Below are 10015 nucleotides of genomic sequence, written 5' to 3'. Positions count from 1 at the left end.
GCTCATGGTTGTTTTGAATTTTACTTTGGTTTTGATGCTAATAAAGTTCAACATGTGACATGATACTTGATACATGATAAAAATTCGCAGCAAAATGTAAAAATGGAAAGGTAATCTGTACCGCCAAAGGATAGTTGCCCTGGCTAGTTTAATGTATGTGTATTCGGTAATTATTATACTCCAAACCATCAGAACCATGTTACAAAAATGTTTACGATATTTTAGCCGGGCTTCGTCGCACAAGTAGACAGAAGAGATAAGGACCTACATTTGCTTGACCCTTGTGTACAGAAGCAATCGTCGGGCAAATGTTGTCAATCCAGTTTTTCGGCTGCTTTGAGGAGAGAACCGGCGAGCGCGCAGTCGGTGTTCGTAATTGCAGCTAAACTGTGCCAAAGAAATCAGGCCATGACAGAAAATTCTTCAGTAACATAATTTATTGACCGTCTAAACAACATACTCTGAAAGAAACAGTAAAGTCAAATTAGTCAAAACCTAGCAACTATGTGGTATTCGTTGATTTACACAGCTCTTTTATCGCTTGGTTGGTGTGGAGTGCTTTCTTTAGCCAGGTAAGGATGTTAGAAATATTTATAAATACGGCGCAACAGCAAAACTTACAGTAAAATAGCAATGAAAAAACCACAGTGCGGCGTTAATACACGATCGAGCTGTTATTCCATAAACTACAAGTTGTCAAAATATTTGCATCTCAGTTAACCGAGAAAAAGTATCTAAAATAGAAGTGTATTAAGTTGGAACAGATTTTGTGTGCATTTCATTGGGCTGAAAACCTAGAACCTGAAGTCTATTGTTCGTGAGTTCATCTATACACATTGATCGTTTCTACAAAACGTTATATTAATGTTGGTAGCATTGCTGAACGCCTTGGAGGACAAAAACTATTAAACGGCACCATTCAGCGCATACTAAAAACTGCACTCGAGCATGTTGTTTGGTCGAACGTACCACCCGGTTTTTATCAAATAGTTTCGCAACGAACAGTATTCGCAATTCACCTTATTCATGTTTAAGCTCTCTCGATTGTGATGTTTCATTGTTTGAAAACGAATACAAACACTCCACTGATAACGCTTACACGAACCGGCTTACGTTCATTGATGTGTGCGTACGACTCATGATTAGACTGCGATGGTTTCCACATCGCCTTGGGGGACTAAAACGCGCAGACGCATCTTCTAAAGCCAGTTTTGCTTCATTCCAGTGCACCACATACTCCTGCTACGATGCCAAACAAAGAACCTCGTCCCGTAGTGCTGGTTACGAACAAGGAAACGCCGGAGAAGGGCATCGACAAGTTGCGGCAAAAGTAAGCGAATCATCCGGCGCAGCCCCGCAATTGCCAGACTGATAAAGTCATGTGTTTTGCAGATGTGAGGTCATCTTTCCCAGCAGTCATCCGGCGACAAGGGAAGAAATTCTCGAGCTAGCGGGCCAGGTTGACGGTATCATGTGGGTTGGCCATATGGCACTGAACGGAGAAGTGCTAGACCGTGGTGGTTCTCGCCTGAAAGCCATCTCCACCATGTCGGCCGGCATGGATTACGTGGACCTGGAGGAATTTAAAAAACGTCGGTTCCCGCTCGGCTATACACCGATCGTGCTGAACGATGCAGTGGCCGACACGGCAATCGGACTGATGATTGCTGCCGGACGGCGCTTCCACGAAGGTCGGCTCGCTATCGAGGGATCTCAGTGGAACGGTGGTCCCCAGTGGATGTTGGGGCGAGATATTAAACGCAGCACGGTTGGAATCGTCGGATTTGGTGGCATCGGTCAAACGATTGCAAAGCGTTTACAAGGATTCGACGTCGGCCAGTTGCTGTACTCGGGACGACGGCCGAAACCGGAAGCCGAAGCACTAGGGGCGAAGCTGGTTCCACAGGACGAGTTGCTGCAGGAAAGTGACTACGTCGTGCTGGCTGTTCCGCTAACTAACGCAACGTACCACATGATGAACGAAACTACGCTTAGCAAAATGAAACCCACAGCGGTGCTGGTTAACGTTGCTCGTGGCGATCTGGTCGATCAGAAGGCGCTGGTGAGCGCCCTCAAGAAGGGTACAATATTCGCGGCCGGCCTGGACGTGATGTCTCCTGAGCCGCTGCCAGCGGACGACGAGCTGATGACACTTCCCAATGCCGGTAAATTTATCTGTTTCTTGTACAAAACAATGCATCTGACAAACCATAAGCCTATCGATCATTGCTCTATTGATTATCTTATCATTTGCAGTCATCATTCCGCATCTCGGCTCCGCAACGGTGCGAACGCGAAACGACATGGCCGAGATAGCAGCTCTGAATGTTCTCTCGGGAATCGCTGGTGCTCCGATGCTATCACCCTATCCGCTGTCTATGTCATCAGCGTAGGCCAGAATCTGGCTGGACTTGAGGCAGATGGTCTATGAAATCTTCACTTCTGAGTCCCCGATGGTCAGCGTCGAATCAGTTTGGTGTTTTCACCATGCTCGCCCATAACTTCTTTGGCGCAGTTGCTGATACATGGTTTTAGAACGATTCCGAGCCATTATCGAAATAAGCGACGATATTTTAATACTTACAAAAGTTGACGTTCTCTGGAAAGGGTTGATCTACACTAAGTTTCAAAAGCAATGACAGAAATAAAATGACGAAGAAGATCAACGAACCAGAACTTTCAAAGAACTTTGACAACATAACTTGTATTTGAAAGTACAGTTGCAAAAGGATCTGCATTAATCCGCAGGAGGGGGCGGGTATGGTGACGGCATGAGATTGCGCCGCAAACCTGCCAACACATTTTCAACCGCTCGTAAGGCCATTTCGTCTCGAGTTCTTTTTGTAGCTGTTCCCAAGTGGGGCACCAATACTGTGAACAAAAAATGAAAAGCAAGAAAAAATACACGCTCTTTACAACTCAGTAGACTACAGGAAACTTCTTACCGCAATTTGGAAGACGGAACAATTCACTCTCCGGAGGGGCTGGTTCCGTAGTAACGGTGTCTAATCCAGCAGCACGGATGGTTCCATCTTTCAGGGCATCGATCAACGCCATCTCGTCAACGATTGCTCCCCTGGCAATGTTGATAATTACCGCACTGGACTTCATTTTGGCAAACGCAGCACGATCGAACATCCCGGCTGTTTCGCAAGTTAACGGACAGCAGACGAACAGATAGTCGGAGCCCCGCAGCAGTTCATCTTTCGTAACAAACTGTGCATTGAGATCTTTCGCTTGTCCGCTTACGGAACGACTGTAGTACAGTATCGCACCTACATCGAATCCTTTAAGTCTCTTAGCTACCAGTTGACCTATTCCGCCGAATCCTACGATACCCACTGTAGCTCCTTGAATCGTAAAAGCATGAGTGCAATCGGTAGGAGGATGCCAAAATCCTGTGCCAGCTGCGATCATCAACCCGATTGCAACATCCGCTACTGCTCCGTTAGGTATAGTTGGCGTATGACCAAGCGGAATGTTCCGTTTATTTATCTCTGGCACATCCACACAGTCTACACCATTCATCGTAAGAGAAATTGCTCGCAACTGGGTTCCACACGTATCCAGCACTTCCCGGTCGAGTTTGATTTTGTAGCTGGTCCATAGCAAACCATCAACACCAGGACAGAGGGCCAGTATCTGCGTTCTCGTGGGGAAGTCGGATTCAGGAACGATCACATCACAGCTAAGGAGGCAGAAATCTAAATAAGTCTCTAACAGAAGGTCGAAAGTTCCCCGGTTGTTTTACTCACTGTTGGCGTAATAGATCAAGTGCCAAAGGTTGCACCTGGTGGTGCGTTACCAGAACCAGCGGTCTCGATCGCATGATGATCTTATGCACCGCAAAGAACATGGGATGCTAAAAAATAAAATACTAAGAACACAGAAGCGCATGACAAGGCAAAGTTTTTTGGCAATCTCCAGCCTTGTATGATAACGCTGTTTAAGACGATTAACAAAATCCACAAAAACAACATTATTTGAAGGCAACTAATTTGACTACCTCCGACACAAAATGATTGATTAAAAGTAAGCAAATTATCGTTTGCAAAACATTACTATTACGAAACAAAAATATTTATACCTAACCTCAACGAAGGTTTCTTGCGAACCATTCACAGTTAAGCAGTGAACCGCTCAGAAAATACGAGCTGAAAACATCAAAACAACCCCTACGCATAATATGCGCTCCGGGATCGTTCGATTAGTGCGTGATCTTCCAAGCATGCTGAAACCGCAGATAGATCAATACACGTTTGGTAACCGGCGACCAAAGCTTCTCGTCACCTGCTCCGACATCCCCGCTAGATACATCGATCTTCTCCGTGAGAGGTATCATTGACCTTTGGTCGACCCCAGGCACCGGGAACATCCGAAATTGCTCTAACATTAACTTTTCCCTGCAGGTGCGATGTCACGGTGTGCGACGGCACGAAACGATCAGATATTCTTCAGTCCCTACCGGGTGCTGAAGGAATCTTGTGGCTTACGGCGGATCGGCTAGATGCCGAAGCACTGAATGCGGCCGGTTCCCAGCTACGCGTAGTATCAACAATGACATCCGGTATGGATTATGTGGATGCGAAAGAGTTCACCCTGCGAGGTGTTGCTCTGGGACACACGCCAAAAGTAGTGAACGGACCAGTGGCGGACATTGCCGTCGGTCTAATGCTGGCCGCTGCCAGACGGTTCCATGAGGGCAGGCTAAAGATAGCGGCCGGCGAGTGGGAAATGCGACCACAGTGGATGCTCGGGCAAGACGTGCCCGGGTCGACGATCGGCATCATCGGGTTCGGTGGAATCGGACAAACGATTCTGAAGCGCTTACAAGGATTCGATATAGCCCGGTACTTGTACACAGGTCGAACACGAAAGGACGAAGGTGATCGAGTCGGGGCCGAATACGTTGACCTTGCGACCTTGCTGCGGGAAAGCGATTTCGTTTTTATTACCTGTCCGCTGACGGAAGAAACGACAAATATGATCAACCGTGATGCACTGACCAGGATGAAGAACTCCAGCGTGCTCATTAATGTGGCCCGTGGAGGAATCGTCGATCAATCGGCTTTGGTAGAGGCGCTACAAAGCGGCACGATTTTTGCGGCTGGATTGGACGTGATGACTCCGGAACCTTTAGATCCGAAAGATCCACTGCTCACGCTACCTAATTGCAGTAAGAATAGGTTTGTAATTGCTTGAAACTAAGTTTAACGTTCCTTTTTCTGATTTCAGTTGTTGTCCCTCACCTTGGAACTGCCACACAAAGAAGTTTGTTAGATATGTTCGCGATCAGCGCCTGCAATGTACTGTCGGTACTCGCCGGAGGCGATCTTGTTGCCGCTTTTAAGAAATAAAGCATTTTAAACTTGATTAGCAATAATTTTACACTGTGACTCGATCTTTATTTAAACTTCTCGCGGTTGTGATAAAGTTTCGTACTCGATGCCCAATTTAGCTCCACCGATAGTGGGCATAGGCTCGATTCGCTTCACACTGTCGATGCAGCTCATGCTTCCGCTTCACCACTTTCCCCTGGTTGGCGGCGGCGTCTAGCACCTCCCACGCCATTTTCTCCGGGAAGTGTACTGTCCGTTCCTTCTCACGGACTGCCTCCAGTAGCCATTTCATAGCGAGAAAGTAGGAACGTTTCTCCGTTACTGGCACCGGCACTTGATACCGAACACCACCACGCTTGATTGGTGTTAGTTGCAGCAAAGGGCGGCAGTTCTCCACTGCCTGATGTAGCAGCTTTTTTGGGTTCAGCTCAATCTTAGCTCGCTCCTCTTCGCTCTCGGCCAGGTGGTAACGTTCCAGCTGCAATCGCTTAATATTTTCGAATCCCTTTTCGACCAGTCCACGGGATAGCTCTTTCTTGCCCTGCTTCATTACATAATTCGTGAACTGGCTGACGAGCGGATCGTAGAATACGGACGTGTTTTGGCTACTTAGTGCCGCCTTGATCGGGACGTGGGCCAATTTCGCCAGATCACCAGACTCCTTCAAGGCTTCTATTTGTTTCTTATCAACGACGGGGTCGATGAAGTGGGGACCATACTGCGACATGTGAGCTGCCGGCACGAGTAATCGTCTCGTGTGGCTGCCGGGATAGAAACATGTGAGATAAAGGTAATAAAGTGAAAACTATGCTTACCTCTGCACAAAGCTACAAGCTAGTCTTCGCAACATTTTCGATAATAGTATTAGCACTTTTTATTAATATAACATTGCAAGCGTATTTTGTTGATTCTCGAGGCAAGAAACTTTCTCGTGAAAAACATGAAAACAAACTTCTGTCACATTCTCGCTGTCGCAGAAAGCATGGGAATCCCTTTGGGAATGTGCCCGTAATGGCTTCAGCAGCTGATTCAGGTTTCTCTTTTAAATTAATCCGCTATTAAATGAAATCACCGAAGCTGTTCGATATATGTCATCCATGAGTTTATATAATTTATGTTCCAATATTATGCGGTTAAACGTCAGTGTTTTAAATATATTTAGTTGTTTGCTGTATTACACCTCCTTACATCAATTTTCAGAAGTCTATTTCGGTAGAACTTCATGACCAAACACTTTGTTAAACGTCTGTACATCGTAAATTTCTCCATATCGGTGCACCAACTTGTAGACGTCATTGTTTTCGTGATTCTTTACTGGAAAGTAAAGCTTAAGAAATGATCGAGGAAGTTCGGACCGTGCCACGAGATCGTCGACCGAATAGATGCGATTCTGTCGTTTACCCTTTGGATCCAGAAACGAGATCTTCACTTGGGTAAGCTGATCGTTGCAATACACAAACCCGACGAGGTTATTAGTTAATAAGCTAAACAGCGAAAGAGTCACCGTTGTGGTAAGTCCTAAAATACAGTAAAAAATCTTTCTGAATTAACGTGGAGGTGAAGAAATTGATGATGCCTTACCAACCGCCCCAACGATTTCAGCCGTCGTCATCGACCAAATGTTCGTGTATGCCATGCCCAGGGAAAATGGTACAGTCACGGCGGTCAGTATCATAGGATAGAATTTCAGCCTCTTAACCGAAGCAGTGATCATTATCGACGGAAAGTGGTAGATTGTGTTCCAGTTGGTAATCGAGTTATCGTCATTCTTCGAAGCCGCAGGTTGATCCACGGGAGCCGGTACAGAGTTTGTGGAGCAATATTTCACCAGGCAACCGGCACTGGATTGATGTTGGATGTTTAGAAGAAGGGGAAAGTGCCGCTGGCGTGGGAGCGATGATATAACAGCGTTTTTGCCGATCGACGAGAGAATCGAAAACGTTCTAAACATTTTGGCCAGCTACAACAGCCACAAACAGGTTGTATAATACCAAAAAGTGCAACACAACAAGGGCGAATAAATGCTCACTGAAATTTTCTGTATTTTCGACGGTCTTTTTGACATCAGCCTAGAATCATTTTGTAAACAAATGAACGTCAACCGGCTTCAAATGTCAAAACAATCAAGCCGCATTGCAAAACACGTGCGATTTCACGAGGCACACAAAAATCAAGGTGCACCATGAATTCGAAAGTAAAACTGAAGGAAGTGTAAGTACTAAGGGCAAACAAATATGCTCCGATGTGCCCCTGCCAATACTAACGATTTCTTTCGCTCCGAAAAGGTATGAAGTAAAAACGCAGTACAAAGCATTCTACACCGGTGGAACAGTTGCGTGGACAACCGACGGACGGGAGTTCCTGTGCCAAAACAATGGCGCGATCAGTATTGTTTCGGTGGACAACCAGCATGAACTAGCTACTCTGGGTGAGGTGCAACTGGACAGTGACATTAACGAAGATGTGATCTTCACTTTTGCGGTTTCGGCCTCCGGAACGAACATTGTCTCTGCCCACCGTTCCGGACTGCTCAAATTGTGGGACCGTGAAACACGACAACAGCTCAAAATGTGGAAGGCCATTCATCAAGGACCGATAGCAACGCTCGTTTACAGCCCAGACGATCGATTGATTGCTAGCGGCGGTAGTGACACAACGGTTCGGGTCTGGGATCCGACACGCCAGCTTTGCCTCGGAACGTTGCGTGGATGCAGTGGCGTCGTCAATTTGATCGTTTTCCATCCGGATGTGGATAGTAAAACGATTATCGCGGCAGGGGACGATGTTAAGATACATGCATGGAACTACGAAACACGCGAAATGACGAAAACATTTGCCGGGCACTTTTCACGTGTTACTGGGCTATCGTTTTCGGAAGATCGGAAGTACTTAGTGTCCTCCGGCAGAGATAAAATCTTGATCCTGTGGAACTACGAAACGGAGGAAGCCATCAAAACGATCCCAGTATATGAGGCACTTGAAGCGCTCGTTGTATTACCATCCGGTGTGACGTTGCCCGGTTGCAAACTGAAAGCGAACCGGGTATATGCCGCGTGTGGCGGTGAAGAAGGCGTTGTGAAGGTGTGGGAAATGACGGAAGCAAAGATCGTCTACAAGCAAACGAACAGTCTCGTGACTAAAGCTACTGAAGAGGGAGGTCTCGCGATCACGCACCTCTTTTACAGTCAGCCTTTAGGACAGATGGCCATCGTTTCGGCGGACCACAATCTGCTGGTGCATGATTGCACTAGCTTCGACTGCGTACGACAGCTGTCGGGATTCAGCGATGAAATCTTGGACATTGTGCTTTTGGGACAAGGTAAACGTTACCTGGCGATGGCGACCAACAGCAACGACTTTAAGCTCTACGACACCGCCACTATGAACTGCCAGCTGGTGAAGGGACACAACGATATTGTGCTATCGCTTTCGGCCAATCAACGTCACCTTTTGTCCTCCTCGAAAGACAACTCGATCCGCTTGTGGCATTTCGACGAAGAACGCTTCACGGTCCAATGTCTTGCCGTTGGAATGAAACACACCAGTGCGGTTGGCTGTGCAGTAATCAGTCGTGTTTCAGGACAGTTTTGTGCTAGCATCAGCCAGGATAAATGCTTAAAGACTTGGAAAATTCCAAAGAGTTCCGAGCGCGCAGAGGGCGATGAACTTCCCCGTCTTCAGTGCACGCTGACGCAATTGGCCCACGACAAGGATATCAACAGTGTTTGCATCTCACCGAACGACCGACTTTTGGCGACCGGCTCGCAGGACAAAACGGCAAAACTGTGGGACGTCAGTGATTTGAGTGTGGTCGGAGTGCTGCGCGGTCATCGGCGTGGCATTTGGTCGGTTCGCTTTTCTCCTGTCGATCAGATACTACTGACGAACGCGGCAGATTGTACCATCAAGCTGTGGTCGTTGACCGATATGACCTGCCTGAAGACCCTCGAAGGACATGATGGGTCTGTGTTGCGAGTTGAATTTCTCTCCGCCGGAATGCAACTCCTATCGGCTGGGGCCGATGGACTGCTTAAGCTTTGGTCGATCAAATCATCGGAATGCTTGCAAACCATGGACAAACACGAGAGTCGCATCTGGGCGCTGTGCGTGACGCGGGACGAGAGTACGTTCTTTAGCGGTGGATCGGACTCACAGCTTATCAAGTGGCACGACGTGACGGAGACCAAGCGGGAACAGGAAATGAACGCTCGGAAGGACGTGCTGCTGCAGGAGCAGGAATTGAACAATCTTCTGTCGGAACGGAAACTTCTGAAGGCTTTGCGACTTTCGCTCAATCTTGACCGACCGTTCGCTACGCTAAAGATTGTCAACGAAGTGATCAAATCACAGGAGACAGGCTTCGAGGGCACGGTTCGCAAGCTATCGAACGATCACAAGGAAACACTACTTCGGCATGCTGTCGAATGGAACACGAACAGTAAAAATGTAAGACCCGCTCAGTTCGCGATGCACATCCTGCTCCAGGAAGTGCTGGCCGGGCGGTTTCAAGCAGGTGAGCTGGGCAAACATCTGGAAGCGTCACTGCCGTATACGGAGCGGCACTTTAAGCGACTCACCGAATACATGAAGGATCTCAATTTTATTGAGTACACGTTGCGCTGCATGCAGCCTCATGCTTCTCGGACCGACTAGCTGACGATGATAATTTGATGATA

At 47.3% G+C, this 10015-nt stretch overlaps 6 protein-coding genes across 6 annotated transcripts; 3 read left to right on the top strand and 3 right to left on the bottom strand.

Moving 5' to 3' along the window:
* The first annotated feature begins 124 nt into the window (after window positions 1–124).
* On the top strand, window positions 125–2878 carry LOC131210833 (glyoxylate reductase/hydroxypyruvate reductase-like). Its single transcript, XM_058204130.1, has 5 exons — window positions 125–153; window positions 226–572; window positions 1226–1330; window positions 1393–2165; window positions 2257–2878. Exons 2-5 carry the CDS (start codon window positions 505–507, stop codon window positions 2391–2393), a joined length of 1083 nt encoding a protein of 360 aa, XP_058060113.1. The 5' UTR covers window positions 125–153; window positions 226–504; the 3' UTR covers window positions 2394–2878.
* Window positions 2628–3880, bottom strand: LOC131210836 (glyoxylate reductase/hydroxypyruvate reductase-like). Its single transcript, XM_058204132.1, has 3 exons — window positions 3756–3880; window positions 2946–3688; window positions 2628–2871 (listed from the first exon to the last, which is right to left on the bottom strand). The coding sequence occupies exons 1-3, from the start codon at window positions 3854–3856 to the stop codon at window positions 2738–2740; spliced, it is 978 nt and encodes a 325-aa protein (XP_058060115.1). The 5' UTR covers window positions 3857–3880; the 3' UTR covers window positions 2628–2737.
* A 284-nt stretch (window positions 3881–4164) lies between these two features.
* Window positions 4165–5357, top strand: LOC131210834 (glyoxylate reductase/hydroxypyruvate reductase-like). Its single transcript, XM_058204131.1, has 3 exons — window positions 4165–4335; window positions 4410–5176; window positions 5236–5357. Exons 1-3 carry the CDS (start codon window positions 4187–4189, stop codon window positions 5355–5357), a joined length of 1038 nt encoding a protein of 345 aa, XP_058060114.1. The 5' UTR covers window positions 4165–4186.
* Window positions 5358–5389: 32 nt separating this feature from the next.
* Window positions 5390–6273, bottom strand: LOC131210362 (small ribosomal subunit protein uS7m). Its single transcript, XM_058203597.1, has 2 exons — window positions 6155–6273; window positions 5390–6100 (listed from the first exon to the last, which is right to left on the bottom strand). The coding sequence occupies exons 1-2, from the start codon at window positions 6187–6189 to the stop codon at window positions 5455–5457; spliced, it is 681 nt and encodes a 226-aa protein (XP_058059580.1). The 5' UTR covers window positions 6190–6273; the 3' UTR covers window positions 5390–5454.
* A 211-nt stretch (window positions 6274–6484) lies between these two features.
* Window positions 6485–7396, bottom strand: LOC131210649 (transmembrane protein 186). The gene is made up of 3 exons (XM_058203927.1): window positions 7369–7396; window positions 6921–7299; window positions 6485–6857 (listed from the first exon to the last, which is right to left on the bottom strand). The coding sequence occupies exons 2-3, from the start codon at window positions 7288–7290 to the stop codon at window positions 6544–6546; spliced, it is 684 nt and encodes a 227-aa protein (XP_058059910.1). The 5' UTR covers window positions 7291–7299; window positions 7369–7396; the 3' UTR covers window positions 6485–6543.
* Window positions 7397–7488: 92 nt separating this feature from the next.
* LOC131209238 (transducin beta-like protein 3) lies at window positions 7489–10015 on the top strand. Its single transcript, XM_058202252.1, has 2 exons — window positions 7489–7550; window positions 7625–10015. Exons 1-2 carry the CDS (start codon window positions 7522–7524, stop codon window positions 9990–9992), a joined length of 2397 nt encoding a protein of 798 aa, XP_058058235.1. The 5' UTR covers window positions 7489–7521; the 3' UTR covers window positions 9993–10015.

This window comes from Anopheles bellator, chromosome 2 (assembly GCF_943735745.2).
Source record: "Anopheles bellator chromosome 2, idAnoBellAS_SP24_06.2, whole genome shotgun sequence".
Lineage (NCBI taxonomy): Eukaryota > Metazoa > Arthropoda > Insecta > Diptera > Culicidae > Anopheles > Anopheles bellator.
The sequence above is the reverse complement of the archived record's forward strand: the minus strand, read 5'-3'. Positions and strand labels throughout refer to the sequence as shown.

Coding starts and splice junctions, on each gene's coding strand:
- LOC131210833 (XM_058204130.1), top strand. CDS start 505: ATGTGGTATTCGTTGATTTACACAGCTCTTTTATCGCTTGGTTGGTGT. Junction 1,331..1,392: donor ATCGACAAGTTGCGGCAAAA/GTAAGCGAATCA, acceptor TGTGTTTTGCAG/ATGTGAGGTCATCTTTCCCA. Junction 2,166..2,256: donor GATGACACTTCCCAATGCCG/GTAAATTTATCT, acceptor TATCATTTGCAG/TCATCATTCCGCATCTCGGC.
- LOC131210836 (XM_058204132.1), bottom strand. CDS start 3,856: ATGTTCTTTGCGGTGCATAAGATCATCATGCGATCGAGACCGCTGGTT. Junction 3,689..3,755: donor CTTGATCTATTACGCCAACA/GTGAGTAAAACA, acceptor CTGCCTCCTTAG/CTGTGATGTGATCGTTCCTG. Junction 2,872..2,945: donor GTTCCGTCTTCCAAATTGCG/GTAAGAAGTTTC, acceptor TTTTGTTCACAG/TATTGGTGCCCCACTTGGGA.
- LOC131210834 (XM_058204131.1), top strand. CDS start 4,187: ATGCGCTCCGGGATCGTTCGATTAGTGCGTGATCTTCCAAGCATGCTG. Junction 4,336..4,409: donor ATCGATCTTCTCCGTGAGAG/GTATCATTGACC, acceptor TTTTCCCTGCAG/GTGCGATGTCACGGTGTGCG. Junction 5,177..5,235: donor GCTCACGCTACCTAATTGCA/GTAAGAATAGGT, acceptor TTCTGATTTCAG/TTGTTGTCCCTCACCTTGGA.
- LOC131210362 (XM_058203597.1), bottom strand. CDS start 6,189: ATGTTGCGAAGACTAGCTTGTAGCTTTGTGCAGAG. Junction 6,101..6,154: donor GCTTGTAGCTTTGTGCAGAG/GTAAGCATAGTT, acceptor CTATCCCGGCAG/CCACACGAGACGATTACTCG.
- LOC131210649 (XM_058203927.1), bottom strand. CDS start 7,290: ATGTTTAGAACGTTTTCGATTCTCTCGTCGATCGGCAAAAACGCTGTT. Junction 6,858..6,920: donor TGAAATCGTTGGGGCGGTTG/GTAAGGCATCAT, acceptor ACTGTATTTTAG/GACTTACCACAACGGTGACT.
- LOC131209238 (XM_058202252.1), top strand. CDS start 7,522: ATGAATTCGAAAGTAAAACTGAAGGAAGT. Junction 7,551..7,624: donor AAAGTAAAACTGAAGGAAGT/GTAAGTACTAAG, acceptor CGCTCCGAAAAG/GTATGAAGTAAAAACGCAGT.